General features: G+C 41.4%; 2 protein-coding genes across 5 annotated transcripts in view; one reads left to right on the forward strand and one right to left on the reverse strand.

Annotated features, from left to right (window-relative positions):
* The window catches only part of CPPED1 (calcineurin like phosphoesterase domain containing 1), a 55,212-nt gene extending 36,191 nt beyond the window's left edge, over positions 1-19,021 (reverse strand). Inside the window, exons 1-3 of one of the 2 annotated variants that reach the window (XM_085074820.1) lie at positions 18,902-19,021; positions 17,584-17,696; positions 1,930-2,061 (exon numbers count right to left, since the gene is read on the reverse strand). In XM_085074820.1, coding sequence (XP_084930946.1) covers positions 1,930-1,966 — 37 coding nt within the window. In that variant the 5' untranslated portion in view covers positions 1,967-2,061; positions 17,584-17,696; positions 18,902-19,021. Of the gene's footprint in view, positions 1-1,506; positions 1,657-1,929; positions 2,062-17,583; positions 17,697-18,901 lie in introns of those variants that run through there. The other variant, XM_085074819.1, reaches the window with a different exon arrangement.
* Positions 19,022-19,254: 233 nt separating this feature from the next.
* SHISA9 (shisa family member 9) overlaps positions 19,255-24,248 on the forward strand; it is a 168,700-nt gene continuing 163,706 nt past the window's right edge. The window contains exons 1-2 of one of the 3 annotated variants that reach the window (XM_085074816.1): positions 19,255-19,562; positions 20,643-21,242. In XM_085074816.1, coding sequence (XP_084930942.1) covers positions 20,719-21,242 — 524 coding nt within the window. In that variant the 5' untranslated portion in view covers positions 19,255-19,562; positions 20,643-20,718. Of the gene's footprint in view, positions 19,563-19,927; positions 20,237-20,317; positions 21,243-24,248 lie in introns of those variants that run through there. The other 2 variants (XM_085074815.1, XM_085074814.1) reach the window with 2 other exon arrangements.

The raw sequence follows: 24,248 nt of genomic DNA on the forward strand, positions 1-24,248 counted from the left end.
CCCCCAATAATTTAGTTATTAACATGTTGTGTTGAACTTTAGCCTCTTAAAAAAGGGCCAAGTAAACTATTTACAAAGAAATATTGCACCCAAAGGTGGTAGCTGGACTATGATAGCCTGACAAGTCCTGAACAACATTAAAACCAACTGGTAAGAAAAGTCTTAATATTTAAAGAATTCCAAAGAAGGACACTTCAGGAGAAGGGTGGAAAACAGATTCCCAAATGACATGTTTTCTTCCATGTTTACGGAAATTTTCAAGTAGTACTTAGGTAAAGCTTTTATTCAGAAATTTTTACACGCTGTTGAACACTCCTTTTGTCAAAATTTTACTATATAGTTGATATAACTAGATGGCTTGTCTGCCATCTGTACCCTCAGCAAATGCTAGGCATTCTGTTCCAAACCAACCAGACCATCTGCAATTAATAGGTTGCCAGAATGACTGTATACATTTACTTCACATGCTCTGAGTTGGCGATTTTTCTTTATTTGGAAACAAGCAAAGCCAAATATTTCCAGTGCAACCCAAAAAAAGACCACAAAATTGTTGGGACTGAATAGCCCTGCTGACCTCACCAAACCAATACAAATTGAAATTCATAAATACAAAGAAACAGAAGACCTTCCGTGCGTGGCCATAGGAAATGATTTCTTAACACAGAGACAGCTGTTCCCCTGGAAAACCTCGGCACACTGTAGAACCTCCATCCCTGGGAGTATTTTACAAACAGGTGCATACACCGAGATGTTCAACGTGTTCAATGCGCTCCTCTGTCCAGCCACAGGCATGAAGCAGCAGTCACGGGCGGCTGCCACCTCTGGCTCGGCCTCGTTCCCTAGGCACCTGGCAGGTGTGGAGGGTTTGGAAGCACATCTCCCTTGCTGGCTGCAGCTCATGGCTCGCAGTGCTGCTCCTGCACAGCGCCGAAGGGCCAGGGTAGCACCTGCACTGCTGACCCTCGCCCCGAGCGAGGCACAGCACCCCAGGGAAAGCAGGATCTTACCTAGCTGTGAACCACCCCACGGCTGCCTTTCGATTGAGCAACATGAACAGTGACCCAGCGATAGCCTGTTAGGTCACGCTTACAGGTACAAACACAGGACAGCGCGGTGCTGGCGACAGTAGTTTCACAGGCTGTGAAGACCAGGTTCAGCAGCACGGACAAGCAGTGCTGGACACTGCTGGAATCTTCAGAGGAGCCGGAGCGGGGGGACAAACTTGGGCGGCTCCGGGCGCGCCCCGGCACGGGGGGGAAAGCGGGGCGGCCACCCAGTGCCCCCAGTGCCCCCCGCTCCCGCCACGGGCTCCCCGGCGCCGGCAGACGGCCCAGGGCCCCGGCGCTCCACGCCTCCCCCTCCCCGGCAGCAGCTCCTCCCGCCGCCGCCGCCGGGGAAGCCCCGGGCCTCCCTCCACACGCCCCTCCCGCCCGGCAGCGCGCCGGGGAAGAGCCGGCGGGGAAGAGCCCGCGGGCGATGGCGCGGCTCGGCCGGCACTCCCCGTACCTGGGCGGAAAGTGGTCAGAGTCCTGCCGCGGGCTCTCAGGAACGCGCTCCCCGCCGCCGCCATCGCCCCGGCCCGCGCGGCCGCTGGCACCGCCGGGCCCGGCCGCCGAGGGGGCGGCACCTCCTCCGCCGGGGGCGGCGCCTGGCGCGGGCGGGAGGCCCCGGGAAGCCCTGCGAGGCCCCGCGGGCCCGGGCGCTGCGGCCGCCATGGGGGCTGGGCGGGGCCGCTGTGAGGGGGCGGCTGTGGGGCGAGTCGCTGCTGGACCGCTCTGGACCGCTCTGGAGCGGGGAGTGCTGCGGGACGGCTGCCGGCACCGCCGTGTGCGTGGGGCGCCTTGGGCTGGAAGCTGCCCTGAGATGCGCTGGCTTTTGAATGAATTATAATAAAGTAATAGATTACGTCATTTTCAGCGTGTTCCTAACCTGCGAACTGAAGTAACCCGGTGTCGTTTAAAAGCATTGGCAGCTTTCCTCTGTTCCTTCACGGGTTGTTCTCTTGGTCAGGTTTCCATAGGGTTTAAACGTGCTCATGAATTTAGGTATCAGCTGCAACTACTCCCTGAAAAAGAAAAGTAATGCAGAAAAATCAAATACAGTAGGCACAGTGTCTGTGCTGTCAGTGCCCCCAGCCCGGCCTGCCCTGTGGGCGCTGTGGTGTGCACAGACCAGAGCCCACCAGGCTCCTGTTTCTGTCTGTGCCAAGCTACACAGTGAGGTGATGACTGAAATACATGGGTAACCCTCACAAAGCAAGATTTTCATAATCTCTTCTGACCTGGAGTCCCTGTTTGCCCCAGCGATACAGGAACAACAATACGGTTGTCATTTTCCAGTTGAACAGCCGGGACCCTATTACTTATGTGAGAACATGCAGAGTTCTGAGTGCCTCTGTTCGCTGTGTGAAATCTGCAGCCAAGTGCTGCATGAGGTTAATGCCGTCAACTCAAATGCATTCTATGACTAGATGATTTTTCCATCTGTAACGTGGGTATTGTTATACCCAAGTAAAACCAGCTTCTTCAGTCCTGCTTGTAAACTGGTTGATGATCATTAGATGGAAAGCGCTAGGGGAAGTCTTTTTTATTAAGCAGTTTTTGTCAATTCCCTTCTTTATGAGGCAGCATGTGGTATATTAAGCAAATAAAAACTAAAGTGCATTTCTAAGTCTCAGGTGCAGCCTATCTAAATATCCCAACACCATCATAGGAAGAGGTGATCACAGTCTTGTGGTGGAGCTGCTCATGCTAATGTAAGAGCAATTGGCTCAGTCATGCAAAGAAATTTTTTACCTTTTCTGTTTCCTTTGCATTTTCTTCTCATCTGTTTAATAGGGCTGAGCAGCCATAAACCAGAATATATGACTGCTGAGTGACTTCAGCTAAACTCAGGATTTTCATTTTGCAAGTGAAATAACATCAAGATCAGGCCAAAAAATGTAGATTGTTTCGGCAAGGCAGCACAGTGTGGTTCTGGAGCACGAGCACATGAGATTGTGATCAGCAACCAAATTACCTTTGTCTTACTTAACCTGGATGTGTTGCTAAAGGCAACCATGTTTCTTGTCAAGTTATGCATGTCTGAAGGATTGAATCAGACCTGGCAGAGATGTGGATTCGAAGATCTTCTAGATTTATCTAAATCTGTAATTTCACAGCTCTTTTTCCTAGGCATGTCTAGGGTGCTGTCCTCTACAAAATTCTGTTGTGTGTACTGTATTTGATGTTTTTGCAGGATGGGTCACGGATGAGCCTCAGGATGCTCAGCTCTTTCTATGTGATGATGATGGTGAGTGTGCAGCCTGCCTATGTTGCCTCCTCTTCAAATGGAATCCTTTGATCTTAGATCACCTTAAGCATTACCTACTACTGTAATGAGGAGGCCATGAGAAATTTTAATTTTGTAATTTAAACACATTTTCTTGTGATTTTACAGCCTGAGTGCAGAAGTGTTTTCATCTGCAGAAATAAAGGAACATTTGATTATACACGTGAGAACTGAGAATCAGGACTGTGTGCGCAGGAGGGAGATTTCAGCTCTCTCCTGCTTCCTTTACTCTGCCAAATTTGAAGGATGCATTTTTGAAGCCAAGCTCATGGACCAAATGCTATACAGCTAAACTGATTTTACTATGACTAAGTCGTTTAAAGTTACTACTGATCTATGTTGGTTTAATTATAGATTTTCATGGACTCATTCCAGATGAGGCCTGGATAAAGCATCAGAATTTTGTCATAGGACTTGATTTGTTATACAAAGTGTCATGAATATAATGGCACTGAATAAATAATTTACAGTAGCATGTGTCTCCTCTTAAAGTATAGATTGAGAATTTCACTAATTTTATAAAGTTAGTGTGAGCATGCAGAGGAAAATTTCCATTCTGGGAGGGCATGGAGTATATTGAAAATAAGTGATTAAAAGTGAGAAATGTAGACATTGAAAATAAAATTCTTATATAAGGTTTAGCTTAGTAAGGACTGTGATTAGAATGGTGCAGATCTGTGGAGTCCAGATCTTGTAAGACTTACTTGAGTGTGCAGTAGATCATGCTGCCAACACTTACAGTTGTTGGAAGTTCTGAAAAATCCCATAACAGACATGCTACCTTATTTTTTACTGCAATTTAGACAGTGTGCACCTTGAGAGACCTAGATAAAGGACTAATAAAACAAGTAAATGATTCCAAAATTTACTATCTCTATTGAGCAAGTCAAATAAAGAGCAAAATATTTAAAACAGTGGTTGAAGAAGGAGAATCTTTTTTCTAATCTCAGCAAATGACAAGACAACAAAGTGCAAAATTGGAAGAGTACAAAAGGTGAAAAGGACATGACAAGGTTGGTCTAGACATCGGAATTAAAATTACACAGAACAGACAGATATGCAGATTTGAAACTAAACAGTTTTAATCTTATATATAGAATAAAATGACTATGTGCCATCTGGAATTCAGGGAATCCAATGAAAGTTGGAGGTGTAAACAACACACACAGCATTATCAACATCTGTTTTCAGTGCCTGCTGATATATATGAGTCCTTGAGGGATAAGTTAGAGAAAATAATGGAAATTGATAAAACCTGATGATAGAAAAAGGATCACACATCATTGTATTTGTTTAAAAAGAATACAGATTTACTCACCCTGAAAATAAATAGTGCATACATATTGTCTGTTTTTTATGAATCCCTTCTTCCTATTAGTCCTTGAACAGGACAGCATTTATAGCAGGTGCAACATTTTGGAAGGTTTGGCATATGTTACCGCTCCTGTTTTTTCCCCAAGAAAAGCTAATGGATAAAAATCTGTAAGTTCTGAAAACTTACAGTAGTATCTCATATCAGTGCCCTCTTACCTCCTGCTCCATTGCTGAGAGTGAGACTCCAGGATGGCTACACCATTACAAGCAAATTTAGCAATCTGAGCCTAAAACATTACAGAATATGATAAAACATAAAGTCTGATGTTCAATACAAACACAAAAATGAATTACTACACTAGTAATTAATTACTGCACTGCAGAAGAATTACTGCACAGTGTTAAAAAAGAAGGCTCTGTTGATACTTGGCCTTGATACCAAATAGCTTGCAATTTTCAAAGAGCCCACAAAATAATATAAAAAATATAAAAATGTTTTGCACAAACCAGCTTAAAAGGATTGGTTGACCAGGACCAATATTTTGTTGCTAGGAAGGGAACAATGATGACATTGATTATTTCCAGAGCTAAAAATCCACAATGTAATTGATTTTTATCTGACTCATTTAGTGTGGGCAGGCTCCATTTGTTCACGAAACCTGTAATATATTCCTTGAATCACTGTAACTATGAGAGATATAAAAGTTGATGTAATGACTTAAACACACTATTTAACTCAATTTGTTTTGCACACTGAATTCCAATTTCTGACACAGATACAGGTTCTATGTAGCGCTATTGCTCATTTTTAAGATGTCTTGTTCATTTTGTGTGCTCCCAAATATTCAAGAGTTCTACTTTATTCAGGGTGCCTCTGATTTTAGAATTCCCTGTCCTGAGATTTCATTTTCAGGTACACTGAGAACTTGTACCTTTCATTGAGTAATTGAGACATGGGCTACCAGCAGATTTGAGAGTCATGACCAGGAAAGATTCCAGAGAATGAGAGAGCCAGACTAGGAGGAATTATTTGATCTGGTCCATATCTTCGACACATTAAGTGTCTGCTCCTGAAAAGGCATGGATATTTGGGTCTTCAATTTGTATTGAAACTGCTAGACACAGGAAAATTGCATAGGAGTCCAGCAGGGCTAGAGCTGGGTGAAAAAATGAATGTTTTAATTGAAGGATCCATTTCCAAAATGATGCAGAAAATTTGCAATTGACAGTCACCTCATCCTGAGCTAAGAATTTACTGACTTAACTGCTCTCCAGAATTAATTACTCCAGAATTGGCCAGCATTTGCCCACTATCTAAAGTTTATGATTCCTGCTGTTCCATCAAGACCTGTCCAGTCACAAATGGAAGGGAATTAGGAATAGAAATGCATTTGAAGAAACTGTTTAGTATATATACACACATACATGTCTGTGTGTTTTTAGAGTACTAAAGGTTTCACATATATACTATTTGACTTGGTCTAAGAAGAAAATCTAGGTTTAAAAGCTTTTATTTCACAACTTGATCTAAAATTTGAACTTGTTGGACTTTTCTTATTTTAAACTAACAGATTTTCCATTAATGTACAAACAAAATCAGAAATCTGGAAGAAAAAATAGTATTTCGTTTATGCATCTGTATGCATGACTCTGAGATTCCTTTCTCCTTCTTTGCCGATAAATGACACTTTATTAGAAAAAAAATAAAAACCTTGATGATCATTAACCACAGTTGCTATTTCTGCCAAAAAAAAAAAATCAAAGAAGTAGAATCTTTCAAGTATTAAAATTCAATAAACAATCAGAGCACTTCAATATTTTCCAGCTAGGCATATAACAAGGGCATTCATCTTTTCCTGTTACTTGGTTAATCCAAAATGCATTGCAAATGTACTGCATGAATCTCTTTTTTTCCTTGTTCAATGCAGAATTTTTTTTTCAGACTGGAAAAACTAATTTTTACATTGCAGGTAACATACAAGCCATTTTGAAAAATCTGATACCTCCTTTTTCTTTCCTTCTATAAAGAGATTTCATCCTCTTTCAGAAAAGGAGAATTTTTTTTTGTCCACCTAAATTTTAACCTAATATATTTTTGAGAAGTACATGTACATCACTATCTGACAGGATATAACAAACTGGACATAAAGAAACAGTGATGTCAAATTACTCTGAGAAAAAAAAAAGTGACTACAAAAAAATTGTGGAAGAGAAACCATTGTCATACTACTTTGCAAAGGTGTAGCTTCTGCTATAGAGTGAAGTTTGACACCACAGAAATGTCCTCTAAGGGGACAAGGTTCCACTTAGGTTTTCCTAAGTGAAAAAGGTAGTTGAACGTCAATCAGAAAATAAATCCTCTTGTTGACTGGCCTTTGTGAGTCCCAGACTGCCACTACTCTCCCCTCAAAATACAGCCTAATAAATTGCATCAGTGGTTCAGAGAATCTTTGCTACTTTGAAGAATGATTTATGTCCCCTAAACTCTTCATAGAACTCTTCTACACATTAGTATTCACTCATATTGTGTGCCAGGTTTTGCATGTGAAATAGATGTTAAAATTGACTTTCCCATCTGTGATGTCACTAATATAGCAGTCACTGAACTTCCTGAAATAGGATGACTATGAAGGATGCATCTATTTTGCCACAGATTTCTATAAAACAAAATGTTTTTCAGTAATTAAAGCTGGAGATGAACAAAGCAGGTACTCTGGGAAAAGCACAGATTAATTTAACCATAAATGACCCATTTAAGTTTTTTTTTCACTCAAGTAATGACTGAAGAAAATGAGTTCAGAGACTGATGAAGGATGCTGAATAGGTAATTATCGCTATTACAAACCTCTTATTTTAATTTGTAGGAAATGTGATTTGAAAATTAAATAGTACTTGATTTATTTTTTAGGTTTCAGTGTGGACTCTCTTTCAGCTGTGTCTAGCACTTTTGTTTCTAAGAATTTCAAGGACCTTTCTTTTCTCATTAATGATTGTATTAGATAACCAGAAGGATCCATTTTTCAACAGTATTATCTCAGCAATAAATTACATTTTCCACTTCCCTCAGATTCCTGGTCTAGAGATCTGTAGGTGTTTTACAGGCCTTGGGTAAAAAGAGATAACAAAAAATCTGGACACAGGTAGAGGCACACAGAGGCTGATTTATGAGTGAAGACATAACATGCACCACAAAGCTTCTACTTTTAAAATTAATAATAGATGAGGACAAGACTGCATGCCCTACAAGGCAAATGTAATCCACCTGTTCTGTACTAACCTTCACTTCAACTACCAGACTCCTTCACCATGTTCGCAATGATTTTTTTTCATATTCCTTCCAGTTGTACTTATTCATAACAACTAAGTCAATGACAGCAAACACTGTCTGTATTCCCAGAGTGTTCTTTCAAATTTTTAACGCTCCAGTACTTTTCAAATCTCTGTTACAAATGTAACAGAGCCCAATGTCCAAGCATAAAAATCCAGACTAATTGACAATAAAAAAGTGTCTTTCTCACTCTTTGAATTTCTTCTGGTTTTGAAACAACGGAGAAGTAAAATTTTATATACAGAAATATTGCTTGGTCCTATTGATGCATTCCTACATTTGCTGAAGGATGATCATGATAAAGATATGTCCCCTGTACAGCAGGCAAAATATAGAAATTTGCTCAAGTGCCTCTTCTGCAGATGACTTGGAAACATTAAAAATCATTTTGATGTTTGCCAGTTGGTTGCAGGCATACTCAGTAAGGAATTGCAGAAGGTTGTGTTCAACAGTAACCTATGAATGAGAAGATGCTACATCCAACCCTTCCAAACCTACTCTGTGGCAAACCAACCCAGTGTCTTTGCAAAATCAACTCTGCCACCATCTCTGCTTCAAACACTCTAGCTTTAAGATCAGACAAAACGAGAACCTGTCTATTGTGAAGCCTTCTCAGATTTATTCCCCAAGCCTGGTGGAGACAGTGCACACTGTCCCCGAGTGGGCCTGGGAGTGAGCAAATGGCATAATTCCAATCCAGCTGCAGAGACACTGGAGGCCATTGGCCTGCAGGGATGTCCTCATCACACAGAGATGGAACAAACCCTCTCTAGCCATGACATCTTGACAACAGAGTCTGGCCACAAACCCATGGTCTTGAATTGATGCTGTGGTCTTACTTTATAGACCATGGTACTGGAATGAAGGGTAAACCAGAAACAGTTCAAAACCAGTGATGCATGATTAGCATTTTTATTGAATGCAGTTGGATGGATTCATCAACCATTGCAACTTTTTTGAATAATTAACTGTGCTGAATTTTTCATTAAAATAAAAGTACAACATTCATATGGAGTAATTACTGCTGTGTGAAACACGTTTGAATTAGAACAAGATTACTTTGTCATTGGGTAGGTAAACTCATAGTGCCAGGAAATGTTCTCCTCCCCAGGTTCTAGGAATCATGTGCCTAACAGTCTCCTGCAGCACGCAGTACAAGCTACTATTAATAATATATCTAGAACTGAACATAAGGTATGGAGGGAGTATTTAAAATGTTTAATTATTCAAATTAAGGAATTAATTGACTGTGCCTTTTTTGCAGTTCCACAATATTTCTAAACATCATAAGAACTCAGCATGCTAAGAAGAATATAATAATGTATCTGAGTCTGCACTTCAGTTTATTCCCCAAGACAAGCACTATGGAAAAACATTTAAAAATCAGACATTTGGAATTTGCCAGTGCTGAACTTCTAGCAAGATAGCATTCATTATTATACTTCCAGGCTTACCTACACTGAGATCATTGCATTCCTTGATGGAACAGGCAGGTAGGAAAGCAAATACTTCATTTGCCTCTGTAGAAACCTTCAATACTAATTTGGCTCCAGAGAAGGTCAAACTTAACTGAAAACCAGGTTGATTTACATATTAATTTTCAGGCAAACTATAGTAAACTATAACTTTTGTCTACCCTAAGCTTTCTTTAGAGATTTTTTTTTTTTTGGGCTGAACAAACTGTTTGTGTAAGGCTAAATTTCTTTCCTGTGCAGGTGCAGGTTTTGTAAGCCAGTGTTGTTAAACAGTAGTAGGGACCCTCCCACTATGCATTTTAAAGCATTGAGAGATCTGCTCCTGGTCTGTTCATGTACTTGGTGTGCCACAACAATTGAAGTCCACCTAGTGGGAATAAGGATGGAAAGCTTGCCTAGAAACAGGGTGGGAAGCCCTGACCTGAAGAAGCATCTGTTGCCTTGCTGTCATCCAGAAATAATTATATTATAAACAAGCTGGTGCTAGAATTTCCAGTCTTTTCTCTTGGCCTCCAGAGCCAAAAGAAATCTGTGTAGTTCTGGGGTTATACTCTATTTTTCTCCTTCAGCTCCTCATTGGGCAAACAGGTACACTTTTCTTAATAAAAGGAGGGATGTATTCTTTACTAAAAAGCAGCAGAGAATACTTACTTTTAAGGTTTCTGCCAGGTTTGCTTAATTGGACGTTTTGGATAAGAAAAGCCAGCATAGGGCTATGATAGTAATCTCAAAGCTCTGATTTTCACACTTCAGCACTAATTTGCTTCTGTATAAACTTTGGTTAATCAAATTTCTGCAACTCAAGCAAATAAAGAGTGAAATTCACCCTGGCTGAAAGGAGCCATGGTCTCATTTGGAAATAGCTAGTACTTCATCTTTTGAACTGTAACGGTTTTGGAAACATCCAGGTATGTAAATAGATAAAATATTAGTAGCTAAAGTGCTTTCAAAATTCACTTCTAAGTTAAAATGTTTAATGTTTAATTTTAATACACTAATGGATTTATAAATGGTTTATTGGTTTATTGGTTTATAAATGTCTGCTTTCCTTGCAATGACAGTTCTTCCACTTACTCCTAAGAATACTTTTTTCTACTTCTGCACCTGAATGATCAGCACCTTGTCCAATACCCACTCAGGTTTTGACTTATAACAAAGCTGTCAGCAAGGACACAAAGTAGTGTAAAGCACAATGATATTCTGGTACAATTTGAAACTGGAATAAACTGTAAATTTAAAATAGCAGTGTTTACTATTTAAAACTTAGAGTTAGTAAATATCTGGAGAAAGATTTAGTGAATCAATGAGATTGCTATTATTTTTCACACTTTTCCTGTAAGAAAAGAAAATTGTAATATTTCTGAGCTCTTACATAATCTAGTCTAGCAAGTATTTACCTCATTTTCTAGATAAAAAATCAAACCCCCTCATCCTTAAATAAATCCTATGTAAACAGATACAGTACAAGGTAGAAGATAACTTAGAGGACTTTCTGTTTGAGCTTCTGAACAATAAAATCTCATCTGAACAAATATAATAATAACATTCTAGGTAAAACTTGCCTAAACTGACCGAGCAGACTGATTTAGCAAATGGGTGCCATTTCTGGAAAAATAAAAAGCAACCAACAAAACATGCACCTCTCATACAGTCTAGACTAAATCAAAGGAAAGAGAGCATTTTGTGATTTCTGCAAGTAAATTCATAATTACCAACAAGCCTCAACAGATTTTTAGGACAAAATCATAAACTTGTTGTGGTGAACACCATGATGTGTGGGGGAGGAGGGAGAGGTGCCAGCTGGATCCATCCTCTATCTTGGCATTTATGCTGTGTTCATCACCATGGTATCAAAACACCTTTACAAGTTCTGAGTGTAACCACAGCAAAGGATCTGCACTTTCTCCTTGTGTTCTGGAAGGGATGGCTTTGTTGTTGTTGTTGTTGTTATTGTTATTATTATTGAACAAGCAGGTGAAAATAAGGGATTTTGCATTTTCTTGAGGGGGATTTTGCATTTTCTTGAGGAGGATTTTCTTAAGGAGCATTACATTTTCCCCAGATTCCTCAAGGAATCAACTCCACATCTGCATGTCAGTTGCTAAGAAAATTGTATCTGTACATGGTATAGAGATTATCTTTCTCTTGTCCCAGAAAATTCCAGGTGTAGTTAGTGAAAGGTCATGCAGTCAGTGAGAAGGAGCTCTCATCCTCTTACACCAGGCCCAGAGAAGTTGCTTGGGATGGATGGAGGCAGGCAGGTGGAAACAAGGGTTGTTGAGTACACTGCTGAGTTTTCTTGGTTTCCCCAGCAGTGCAGGCAGCTTCCCTGAGCATATGTGCCAGAGAGCTCTCTTTATCCCTGTGCCAGCAGAACGTGCCTCCCTTGGGCTTCCATGGACTGATGCACAGAGAGACCTGAGAGCTGGCTGAATACATTTCAGCAACATACAGCAGCTGTGCTGGAGCTTAAAGGTGTATTGTATGTAGAAATGTTATTTCCTTAAATATTTCTACATTTTCTCATATAATAAACATCAAAATGTGGCCTTTGTATTTTTGTCTTTAACTTTTCCAGTATGTTTTTCTCTGTAGCCTTTAATGTTAGATCTTGGGTTCACTTTTATTTTTCAAGAACACTTGCTTTATATAATTACCCCATTGAAACAAATAGAATATTATGCCCTATAAAGAACATCTCAATGAGAATAAACTTAGAAAATCTTGTTCCTTAGAGTGAAATCTTCACTCCAATTTAATGGTAATACTCCTGTTAAAAATAATGAGTCAAGACTTTACATACAGCTATCAATAATTAATTAATGATAGCAAACAGACCAGATACTAAAAAATTCCTGTGTAATGAGACAGAAAGACTGAAAACTGGACCAAGGCTGAGGCTTTACATGGATGATCTATGTAAACCTTGATGTTTCTATGTTTCTGATCTTGCTGTGCAAGTGTTTTTTGGTGGGTTTTTTTGTTTGTTTTCTTTTTGTTTTTGTTTTGTTTTTGTTAACTTGAGCTAAACATAATGACAGAAACAAATGAGATAACTGGGTATTATGAGATATCTGCTCTTTTTCAGTTATGGTCATTTTATGTGTTGAAATATTTGCATTGTTTATGTAGGAAAGTGATCCTATTGTTCAGCCATCTAAATTATCTCTTTGTTCTTCATATTATCAAGGCTCACTTCAACTGTTCTAGTTTGCACAGAAATCACGAGCAATTTCCTTTTAAATTTTGTTATTTTTTTCTTTTAGAGAAGATCAATCCCTAAATTCACAGAGATAATTTTTTAAACTGGAAAATCCTATTTAAGAGTTCAAGGTGTATAGAATTTACAAAATTGACTTTAAAGAGGCTAGCTTTCTGTCAGATGTGTGGGAGTGAATGACAGACTAATTCCCCCACACACCCAAGGAAGTTATGAGTTGTCCTTTTACCATGTATTCTTTTACAACTGGCCCTATATATGTGTATATATACACATCTGTAACTATATATATATAAGTATATACATATGTATTATTTCTGTATTATACAGAAATATTCCTTTTACAGCTTCTTTACATTTTACTCCTAAATTACTTGCCTATATTAATTACAGACTAAATAATCCACTCTGAAGCTGTACTCTCACATACCAGCGTTTTATGATAAAACTGTGTTTAACTTTATTGTACTCTGCAATAATCTCCAAAATACATGCATTAGGGAACAGATATCCTAAATATGTTATTAAATCAGATTATATTTAGCAGGTTAGAGATAATCTGCTGATTTAAGTAAACCCTACAACAAAAAGATACCACAAGGATCTGCTGTCAGCATCTTTTTGCACCACTTCTTAAGACTCCCTGATGTGCATTTCACATTGCAGTTAAAATCCTTTTATTTGTCCTATTATTTATCCAGCTGTGGGATCACTGCACTTTCACAATAACAAAAAACCTCATGTTATAACACCACAAAAAATATTAAAAATGTTCTGCTACACATTATTTACTCTAAGCATTAACTTTTCAGTTGACTATTGGCTATGCAAAGAGCAAGGAAATTAGATTGACGCCTTTTCATTCAAGTAGGTATAACAGAGTACCTAGACAGATGTTCTAGATAGATATTGCATTCATGTAGGTGTGACAGAGTTGCAGTGTGCTCAGAAATATCAATGATGAATCCTGTTAGCATTATCAGAATTCTGTCTAGAAAGAAAACGTAAGGAATGGCATTTACTGTTCCACCTTGAAATCTTCATGGTTTTTGACCCATCTGTCAGTATACCTGGTTGATAAGTTATTTCTTCTCATTGGCTATCGTGCTAAAGGACAGAGAAGCAAATCCCTTTGGAGCCAGCTTTAGCACTGCTCTTTACATTTGGCTGTCAAGTGGAGTCAAGAAGGGACAGTTGCTACCATCTGCCTAAAAGCATGGTCTGGAACCTTTGTGTGTGTTTGTGCACGTCAACAGCTCTCCAACATATGGGCCTAAATTTAGTTTCTGAATTCATTATTGGGCTTTCAAATATGTGACCCGGTTTTCAGATGTACTGACCACTCAGACATCTGGTGGTTTCATGTAGCTGTGATTATTCAGCATCTCTTGTGCAAAATCACTCAGAGCAGTTTCCATTTTAAATCAGTGAGAAGACAGTTGAATTTAGTAGATACTGAGTTAGTCTGTGGGTGTTTATAACCTTTGGCAACCATATCTGACACTCTTGGCTAGGCACACTAATCACATAAGTGAATCTGATAGCCACCTGAAAAAAAGTGAACAGTATCACCTGACACTGATAACTGTGTCATAGAATTAAAAGGGTATTACAGAACTCTGACCATTATTACTTTGTACCTTTTATTTAATCTGTCTTGTGACTTACCATTTTAAAATACTGAGCATCTTTTTAACAGCATCCTTTAAAAATGGAACTGTCAAGAGAAATTTTCTTATTCATAAATCTGAAAGTTCCTGCATCTATATATTAGTACTATATGTAAGACTCAAAATACATCAAGCTCCTGATGGGCATGTTGTGACAGTGATACAGGGAGACATCATTAAAGCTTATTATCAGGGAAGCACACTAAAAAGGTCTAATTTTCAGTAAGAACTTTTGATTTTGGTTGCTTGACAGAACATTTTGGAAGACATGCAAAATATATGGTGGCTAAAATATTTTGTTAGTTAAGTAGTACAGCGCCTTTACATTTCTGTGAAGAGCAAGTTCTTAATTTCTGAGGTTTACAGCTCACTTCTATAGCCCTTGAGGGTTATTAGTGCTGAAACTGGCAGACTTTATCTGACTCATCGATTTGACTTCTTGTTCTGCCTTCCATCCATGGATGTTCCAGGCCTGAAGAGTGCACATTGTAGCCTAACTTGTCTACCTCTTTACCTCAGTTGCTGAGGAGTTTTAGAAGAGGTATTGGTTAGATCAGCTCCTCAGCTTGTCTGACATCCACCAGAGTCACACAGCAGAGGATCAGAAAATTGTCTCTCCTATGTGTCCTCCTCTATGTCTAGGCACAGCTTCTCTATGCTCAGGCACAGTATACAGCCTATTATATTCACTTCAACCTTGACAATTTTAAATGCTATTTTAGGCCTGTTTAGAAAGGCTTCCTTTCTGCCTTGAAAAGTTGAACTCATGGGAACAAAGGTGGTTTGCTTTTCAGTTGGAAGGATACAAAAGAAGTTCCAATTTTTTGATCCTGTGTAGCCTTTTTTCCTCTCTCTCTCTCCCTTTTTTTTTTAACAAAAGATAAAGATTTTGTTGGCACAAGTTTGGAATGATCTGCACAGCCTTGTTTGTCAGCTGCAGTGATCCTCAGACACCTGGACAATCATTCCAAATCTAAATTCCATGTCAGTCTAATTTATAACAAGCAGAGACATACCTTGTTCACAGGTTCTTGCAATACTGCTACAATTCAAAAGTAACATCAGTTTTGCCAAAGAGAGAAACTGGCTGTCAGCTTTCCTTGTTCAGGATCAGAGCAGAAGCTGTGCAACAGGTGAACCTGAGGGCACAGCTCATTTTTCAGCTACACTGCTTGAAGCTGCTTTAGACGTGTTGGCACTTTTTTCCCACTGCTGTATACTGAAGACAGTTGCAGTATACATGTATTTCCTCTTGTATATTTATTTGCAAGTACTCTATTTACCGTCTACATTTATCTGATTTTTTCTGAATGTCCTCTGAATTAAGGTGAAGCTACAAGAACTCTCAGGATTTCATAAAGTCCACTCCAAATGTGATTGCTGTTACTGCCTGCCTCAAACCCAACCCATGTAATTACTACAGTTTTGGTTTTACAAGAAGACTGAAGAGAAAAATATTAGGTTATAAAGGTAATTTCTACATTATAGAATTGCAATAAATTACCGTTCTCCTCAGTGAGCCATAAAACCAAGTCTCTCACAGTTTTTCATTCATGCAGCACCTCTTGGCTCATTAAAATCTCTTGATGGTGATCCCTTTGCAATGTGCAAAGTGTATTTTTGAGACCTGATGACAATAACTAAGAAGTGCTCAATGTTTGTGAGATGTTCCTGTTAAAATTGCTATGAATCCATGAAATTATAAGAACAAGCTCCTTCTGTCCTAGTTTGTATGTTCATCTTTTTTAATGAAAAGGAAAGGTTAGTTAGAAGATGTGTGCTCACTATTTATAAAAGCAGAAGTATATTTAGTGTCAACACAATGCAGGTTGGGATTTCACACATTGCTGCAGTGATATATTAATGATTGCAGTTATTGGTTAAAAGAGCAAAGGCTCATGAAGCTGTGTAACTAAAATAAAGGTCTAAAACCAAATGCATTTTAACCACCCAGCAAGACTTATATGGCTGGGGAAGGACACTGCTCATAGAGGAATGACAAAACTTGGTAGAAGCAAATGGAGCTGTCTGATCTATGCTAATTCAAGAATGCAGAGTTGTTCAAAACAAACTTCTGTGTTGTGTGATTCAGGGTGTTTAAAATATTTGTGAATCATAGGACTTTTTCAGTATTATAAACATTATGTCACTTGTAGGCTCCTTGTTAAAACACACTTTGCTTCTCTAACTCCTGTCTGTTAAGACACTTCTCTCATGCCCCAGGCTTCCCTGGTGCTGCACAGCACACATCTTCCACCACAGAGCTGTTCTTTTAAAGACACTGATTGCAAACCTGCTGCCACTTGGCCTGGCAAAGTAGAATCATCATCTCTTCTGTTCTCCAGCTGCAATACATTTTGTATCTACATCCAGACACCCCACTACAGCATGAAATGACTACCAAGGAAACACACATTGACTGCTTCATTCCAGTTCCACATGACATTTCTTATCACAAAATACTTTTCACATCAATACTGCCTGAGATCAGGCCTGTCTGGCTGCTTTTTTTGACAGATTTTCACAGCTCTGGAATGCCCGTTAATAATAATGATTGAGCTATAGGGCATTTCTTGGGAATTAACGATTGGCTAAAAAGCTTCATTGACTCAGTGCTCAACAAAGGACTGTTCTCTCTAGTAGGTAATCAGTCCCAGGGAAATACTTAAAGGTTGCATCAACATTGCTATTATCAACAAAAATTAAATATAGAATTTTGAACATAATATTTGCTCCATATGTTCTAATTGTTCTATACTCTTCAGATTAGCCACCACCTCAACATTCAGGTTAACTCATTGATTCCTCTCATAATTTTACTTTTTCAAACTCTCATATTTACATAAAACCGCCACAGGAATTGGTTCTAAGACTATGTACAATTCCACACAGAATTCAGTATACAGATTATGAGTTTATATGCTGCTTTCATGTGACATGAGTATACATTGCTACTGAATATACCAGAAAAAGTGCTTATTTTCCTAAGTTCAAGATGAATAACAAGCATTGCCATTGATCCATGTTGTCTTGGGGAAAACAAGTCAAACAAATTAGAAAGAAAATATAGTAAGAATTTTGTATAAGGTTGGTGCCTAAAAGAAGAATTCCACTTAATTAAATGTATATGCACTTGAGTAAAGACAGCTCTGTAGGTTCTGGTAGAAACATTCATCCTCTCAATTATTTCAGAGGCAAAGAACATTCCTTATGGGATAAATCTGTAGAAAAGCAGGTAATTATTACTTGCCTTAAAGCAATGTCAAAAAGAGAAGTCTTGAAATTCTTGAAGTCATGAAAGTGGAAGATGATGATGCTAAACTGGGAAATCTTCATGTTTCTCACCTTGTTAAGCACAACTGAAATAAATGAGACATTTATTGATTGACTTAATTGAGAAAAGCTCTATAAAATCACACAATGACCCAAGATGTGTCTCTCTACTGTGTGCAATACTAATTTCTCTCAAGTAGTCTTCTGGTTTCCATTATTATAACTAATGGCTTTATATGTTGGTTATGCAGGTGTTCTTAGAACTATACGCTATGAAGCTATTAAAACACTTTGCCACAGGTCTAGTAAAAAGGGTTTGTGCCTCAGTCTAGAACAACTCTAGTTCACTATTAGAATTCTAAGACATAGTACACCTAAAATAACTTCACTGCTAATGCAACTAACAAGCAGAGAGACTGTAACAACTAAAGCAACTTATAATTAATAAAGAATAGCATGATTTAAGGGTTCTGGATTCCATAGTTCTGATCCAAAGTATCTTCATGCTATAGAAAACATTTTTTTTCAAGGAGCTTTGATCACCCTCCTGTTTTCCCCAAGCACATGCCACTTAGGGTTGAGTTCTGATCTCATGGACCCAAATCTTGCAAATGTCAGGTTCTAGCCTAAATCCTTTGGGCATCTTTTTTTTGTAGGGGAATTCTTAAGGCAAACCCTAGGAACTCAGCAAAACAAGAAACATGTACCATGCTTAGTAAGGATTAATAACCCATAAAATAAATCAGTTTTGGATGTTATTATTTCTGCACATGTATAGCACTAATCATGCAAAATATTTAAGCAGCTTTTTAGCTGTCAAATCAACAGGGAAACTTGCATAATCTTAAGTGCTTGACAGCACTGGACTTTAAATGTCTCTAGATGCAATAATATGTATGGAAAAGGTTCATTTTGTGCAGTATTTTCGGCACAAACTTCATCACAAAGTGTTAAATAATAAATAATAGCAGAGAGAAGTATGCACAAGGGAGGAATGATATGATTTCAGAGGAGACTTGAAAGGGGATGTTGATGAGGTGGAGGTTTTAAGAATTAAATATTAAAACCCAGAAAGGCTGGTTTTTGGCTGGGACTGATTGTTTTTTTCTCTGCTGAGAAATAAAGGGGCTTTCTAACCTACCTCCTGGACAAAGCTGACAGGCTTACTGTCAAACCGTTCAGTGGAATCATCACTGTACTTTGAGTCTATTTTTAAGGGAAGGCAAAGGATCGCAATTAGCTAACTACAGCCCTCTCCGATTCCAAACGTCTGCTTTGTCCTCTGCCTCACCTTTCTGTTTATCCACCGAGTAACAACTCCACACGGACTTGGCCCAAGTTCCTGAAGAGCGCCAGGGATGCAGAGGGAGAGGGCAGCCTGGCACGGCAGAGCCCCAGCACGCCAGCCTTCCCAGGGCCGAGGGCAGCCCGCAAGGCACCCACAGCCGTGCCCTGAGGAGAAGGGAAGCGGCTTTCAGCAGCAGCCCACACTGTGAAATCATGCCATGGTGGGCTTGTTTCCTACGTTTGGTGGCAGCATAGTATTCAGGATAATATTATTGCTACTTGCACAGGTTACTGCCGAACCAAATGACAGAGATGAGAGAGTTAAGTAACAGCGATGGAGAGTGAATCACTAAAAAGTCTTTCCCAGAGTCAGTTCTCTGTTTGGGGGAAGTTATTTCAATTCCGTGTCTCGCAAACAACCCGCTGCCTCACCGTGTCCTCTGGAGCCAACTGACTGACATTATAAGGAGATTTTTAAATAAATGATGTGCAGGGGCAGCTCATGTTTAGCAGCCAAAGCCCCGCTCGGCAGCACGCCCTGCGAGCACCGCTGTACCTGTGCTCGGCGCGCCGGGGCGAGGGCAGCGCCTGCTCCCGCCCGGCCCTAGCGGAGCTGCGGCCCCATGGACACCGCTCCGCCCGCGGCACCTGCCTTTGCCTCGCAGGTGAGTGCGGCTCCGGAGAGCGCTCCGAGAGGAGTTCCCAGGAGAAGGAGCGCTCTACTTATCGGCAGAGAGGCTCTCCTGCCGCGGATCTGCCCTCGGCTCGCCCAGCCCGGCCCGGCTGCCCCTTACCCTGCTCGGCGCGGGGCTGAGGGAGGAGGGGACGAGGAGGCGCTCCCGCGCTTTTGGGGACGCACCTGTGGGGAGCGCCCGCCGGGGCGGGAAGTCTCTTATGTAAGGGATGGCGGGGAGCGGGTGAGGGGGGCGAGGCGGGGGTCGGCTCTGCGGCGGGGCTGATGAGAAGGGGGAGAGCCCCACAGTGGGGCTGGGAGGGAGGGAGGGAGAAAGAAAAAGAGAGAAAGGAAAGGAGGGAGAAGGGAGAAGTCGCCGGCCCCTCAGAGGGGTGCCGGGGGGTGCAGGGGGCGGGAAGCCCCGTATCTGGCGCGCAGCTTCCAGCGGACGCCTCAGAGGACGGGCTGGGCTCTCCGCGCTGCCACCGCGCTCGCCCGCCCGCCGCGGCGCATCTCCCTTCCCCGCCGGCTGGATGCCGCGGCGGGTCCGTCCAGCCTCCCGCGCCCTGCCCTGGCAGCCCGGCCCCGGGCGGGGCTCGGCGGGCGCCGCGGGTGTCTGAGGGAGTTGTGCGAGAGACCGCGCCGGGCTCCGCGGGGGAGCGGAAGGTGGGTGCTCCCGGCGCCCCGCGCCGGCACCAGGCTGCGCGGGGAGGCTCCTCGCTCGCCCTCTCTCCTCCTTCCCGCCCCTGCAGCGCCCTCGCCTCAGCCCTCCCGCTGGCGGCCCCTCCACGCCCCTCTCGCCAGCCCGGCGCGGTGCCCCGCACGCCGCCGCCACCTCCACCCCTCGGTCCTCCTCCTCTTCCTCCTCCTCCTCCTCCTCGCGCGCTCCCCCTCACGCGCACTCCGCTCCACAAGTGCCGCGCTCGCCGCTCCGGAGCGGAGCGGGGACAGGCTGCGGACCCTGCGCGGGGGCTGCGCGCCCTGCCCGGCCCGTTCGGGGCTGTCCGTGGTGCTGGAGGCGAGCGCGGGCTGAGCGGACGCCCGGCCCCTGACGGAGCCCCTTTATGTTCAGCTCCTGGCGCAGCGCAGCATCCAGCAGCTCGAGCGGCGGCGGCAGCAGCATCGCTGAGCCGGGGCTGGGAGGCAGAATGGAAGGCTTTATTCGGCTGCTCTTCGGCTACTTGGTGGCGGACCTTCTCACGCTGGTGTGTCGGGCTCAGGAGAAAGCTGGGCAGCAGCTGGGGAGCTTTGTGGTGCTCTCGGGAGGAAATCAATCCAGCCTCGGGGAACAGATAGACCCCTCCGAGCCACCTCCCACCCCAGACTTCTGCAGGGGCTACTTTGACGTGATGGGGCAGTGGGACCCCCCCTTTAACTGCAGCTCGGGTGAGTTCATCTTTTGCTGTGGCACTTGTGGCTTCAGGTTTTGCTGCAAGTTCAAGAAGACAAGGCTGGATCAAAGCACCTGCACAAACTATGAGACGCCGTTGTGGATGAACACCGGGAAGCCTCCTTCCCGCATAGACGACCCTCTGCATGACCCTACCAGGGATAAAACCAACCTTATTGTCTACATCATCTGTGGGGTTGTAGCAGTCATGGTGCTGGTGGGGATCTTCACCAAGCTAGGGCTGGAGAAGGCACACAGACCCCAGCGGGAGCACATGTCCAGGTAAGGCTGAGTGCCAGGCAGCAGGGTCCCCTTCTCCCCTACCTCCTGTCCAGCCCCTAGAGAGCAGAGAGGAGCTCATGTGTTCCTGCCAAACAAACAACTCCTGCCAGGCAGGCTGCATTCCCCTGCAAAGACGAGAGAGACCAACTTTGCTGAGCAGAGCTCCTGTGGTGTCCCCAGTCCAGGTTATCACAGAACATGCATATTGAGGAGGACTAGGGATAATTGTGGAGTCTGCACAGACAGTAGTTCATTTTTATCTGCAGTGCCTGACCCTCTCCCTAACAAGATCCAGCAAGTGTTCCCGGATATACTGTGCATAAATAGAAAAACAAAATTCTGAAACCAGCAACACTGAATTATAGAAAGCCTGATGCGTTCCCTCTTCCAACTGTTTCAAAGATTGGAAAATGTTTTTACTTCTCAACACAAGGATGTAAACAAATGCCATCTCACCCTCCCTCTCCAGCTGCAAAATGGGTTTGGCAGGACCTTCCCTACTCCCCCAGCCCTTGCAAGTGTGTGAGCTATTTGTAAAAATTCTAAGCTGTGAAAATGAGTCAGGGTGGAAGGGAAGAGGAAGACACAGAAAGGAAAAGCTATTGTAGATTTTCTTAACATTTTTTCAGTTACTGTTGAGAGGTAAAAAACGGAATATGAAAGTCTGGTCTCATCCATGCATGTGTGTGTTCTAACTCTGTATCCACGGTGTAATGGCTGAGTTATATCAAAGAGAACCTCCCCCACCTAGAGTTAGGCATGCTGTGCACCATCTACTCCAGATCCTGGCTGCCTAGTGGTGGATAGGCAGGTGGGCAACTCAGGACAGAGCCCAATGGCTCTAACAGCATATTCCAAACCCAGATTGTCACAGCAGTTCAAAATCAAGGCATAACACATTTGTCAAGTTTGCAGCCTGTCTGATTCTTTATGCTAATCCCAGGCACATGAAAGTAAAGCAGATGGGGGAAAGGCATTAAAAAAGGCAAACAGATCCATTAAAGAGTCTAAATAGATCCCAGCATATTGGGCAAATTTAGTGGTGAAATGCAATGAAAGGATACTTTCTGCTGGACATGCAGTGTGGCAGAAAGCTTCCTCTTGCCCTGACTGCTAACAGGGTAGCTCACAACCTTTAAAGCTTAGATGAAGAGTCATCCTTTGAGAGACAGTCCAAGAGATCAACTCAACACCTGGAGCTTCATTTTTTACTGAAGTTTTTGCATGACTTTTTAATTAACTGCTTATCCTGAAATGAACAGAGAAAGTCACAGAAATACTCCTGCAAATGCATCACCAGTCCATAAGCTATTATTTTCTATTTATAAACTGGCTGATATGGATATGCTTTTACTACTGAGGAAAAAAGCACATTGCAGAAATTTTAGTCAACTTAACAGTGTGTGTCAGTGATGCTTCTGCAAAGATGGTTTTTGTTGAGCAAGGTATAATAATCCTTTAGACATTTTGACTATAAATTGAGAAAAATAATATGTGGGTCCCAATTTATTTTTTAAATCTTATTTTTAATCTACAGAGCTTGTTTGGAAAAAGCTCTCCCTTGCTTCAGTGTCTCTCTCTAGTGCCTTTGGGTAAGCAAAAAAGGAGGGCTCATAACAGTCACAAAGCCCAGAACAGAGTGAAGTTGTAGCCATCCCTGCAAATTATGGCTTAAATAGGTTCTGTTTCCATGAGTAGAAATATTTGCTATCTTAAGTACAAGTGTGAAGTATTCGGAGAGAATATTCTGTCTCAGTTTATGGAAATAGAATTGTGGAGGATTGGAAAATCATTCTGATATCCTTCAGTCATGTATGCATAAAGATTAGGTTTCTGAAGTGGGTCTTAGCAAAGGTCGTCTGTTACCTTGATTACTTAACAGCGTCTGTGATCTTGTACATGAAACTGTTCAAGGCAGGATTAGATAGAAACTTGGAAAGTCATGATCACATGGAAAAACAGTCACCCACTCAGTACACATAATAGCTAGTCATGTTCTGAAAAAGCAGCTCTATAGCTTTTTTTTTAAAAAAAAAACCCAACAAAAACGTTCTCACACTCCTATTCCAGTTGTGTGATGAAAGTTTGAAAAGGAATTAGATTTGTAAATCCCTTGACAATCTAAAAATATATTCATTGAGTGAAGAATTGAAGTAACCTCTTAGTACTCAAGTGAGTGTTTAACTAAAATATTCCATTCTAGCTCATTTTAAAGTACTAATGTTCTGAAAAAAGGCTGCAGTGTTTAAGAAATAATTTACCTGTTCAAACAGTTAATAGTACCAACAATTAATATAATATGTAGGCTTTGTTCATAGTCACCTTGTTTTATAACATTCATCACTTCAATATCAGAAAAACAAAACAAAAAAAGAACAACTCCTATGGTTTTTTTCTGTACTGAACCTTACTAACAAGCAAAAGTTTAATGCATTGAGAGCGTTAGGTAGGCCAAAGCAAAAGTACTAAGTGTTACTCAATTTTGGCTGGCAGCAAGAAACACACAGAATGATTTGTCATCTATTTCCTTAGCTAAGATCATCTCCTTTCCCTTGCCTAGCCAATGGCTACATGAAACACTTATATCCCCTTCATTTCTATGAACAAATTCACCTGTGAAAGGGATGGTACTGCTAATCAAAAAAAGACAATGCATAATGGAAACTGATTTTTTTTTAAGGATGGCTGATTTTTAAAGAAAAATTAACAACTGAGTACAACTGGTGTAAATGATATATTTCCATTTCTGATTTACTAAAAATATTTAAAAATATGAACAGAGACTTGACATGTGGGAATAAGAACATTGACTTCTAAATAGGAAGCAAAACTGTGCCACACTTTTTAATTCCTGGCATTATATTATCTTTCAGTCAGTAGATCTGCTGTTGAAGTAAGACACTGGTGTGTGTAAGAGTGGTACAAGCATAGTTTCTATGCATCTGTCTTTCATTAAATTTTGTTTACTACTATGCCAAAACAAACCAAGAACACTCCACTAACTTC

The sequence above is a fragment of the Lichenostomus cassidix genome, chromosome 14 (assembly GCF_008360975.1).
Source record: "Lichenostomus cassidix isolate B80296 chromosome 14, HeHo_3.0, whole genome shotgun sequence".
Lineage (NCBI taxonomy): Eukaryota > Metazoa > Chordata > Aves > Passeriformes > Meliphagidae > Lichenostomus > Lichenostomus cassidix.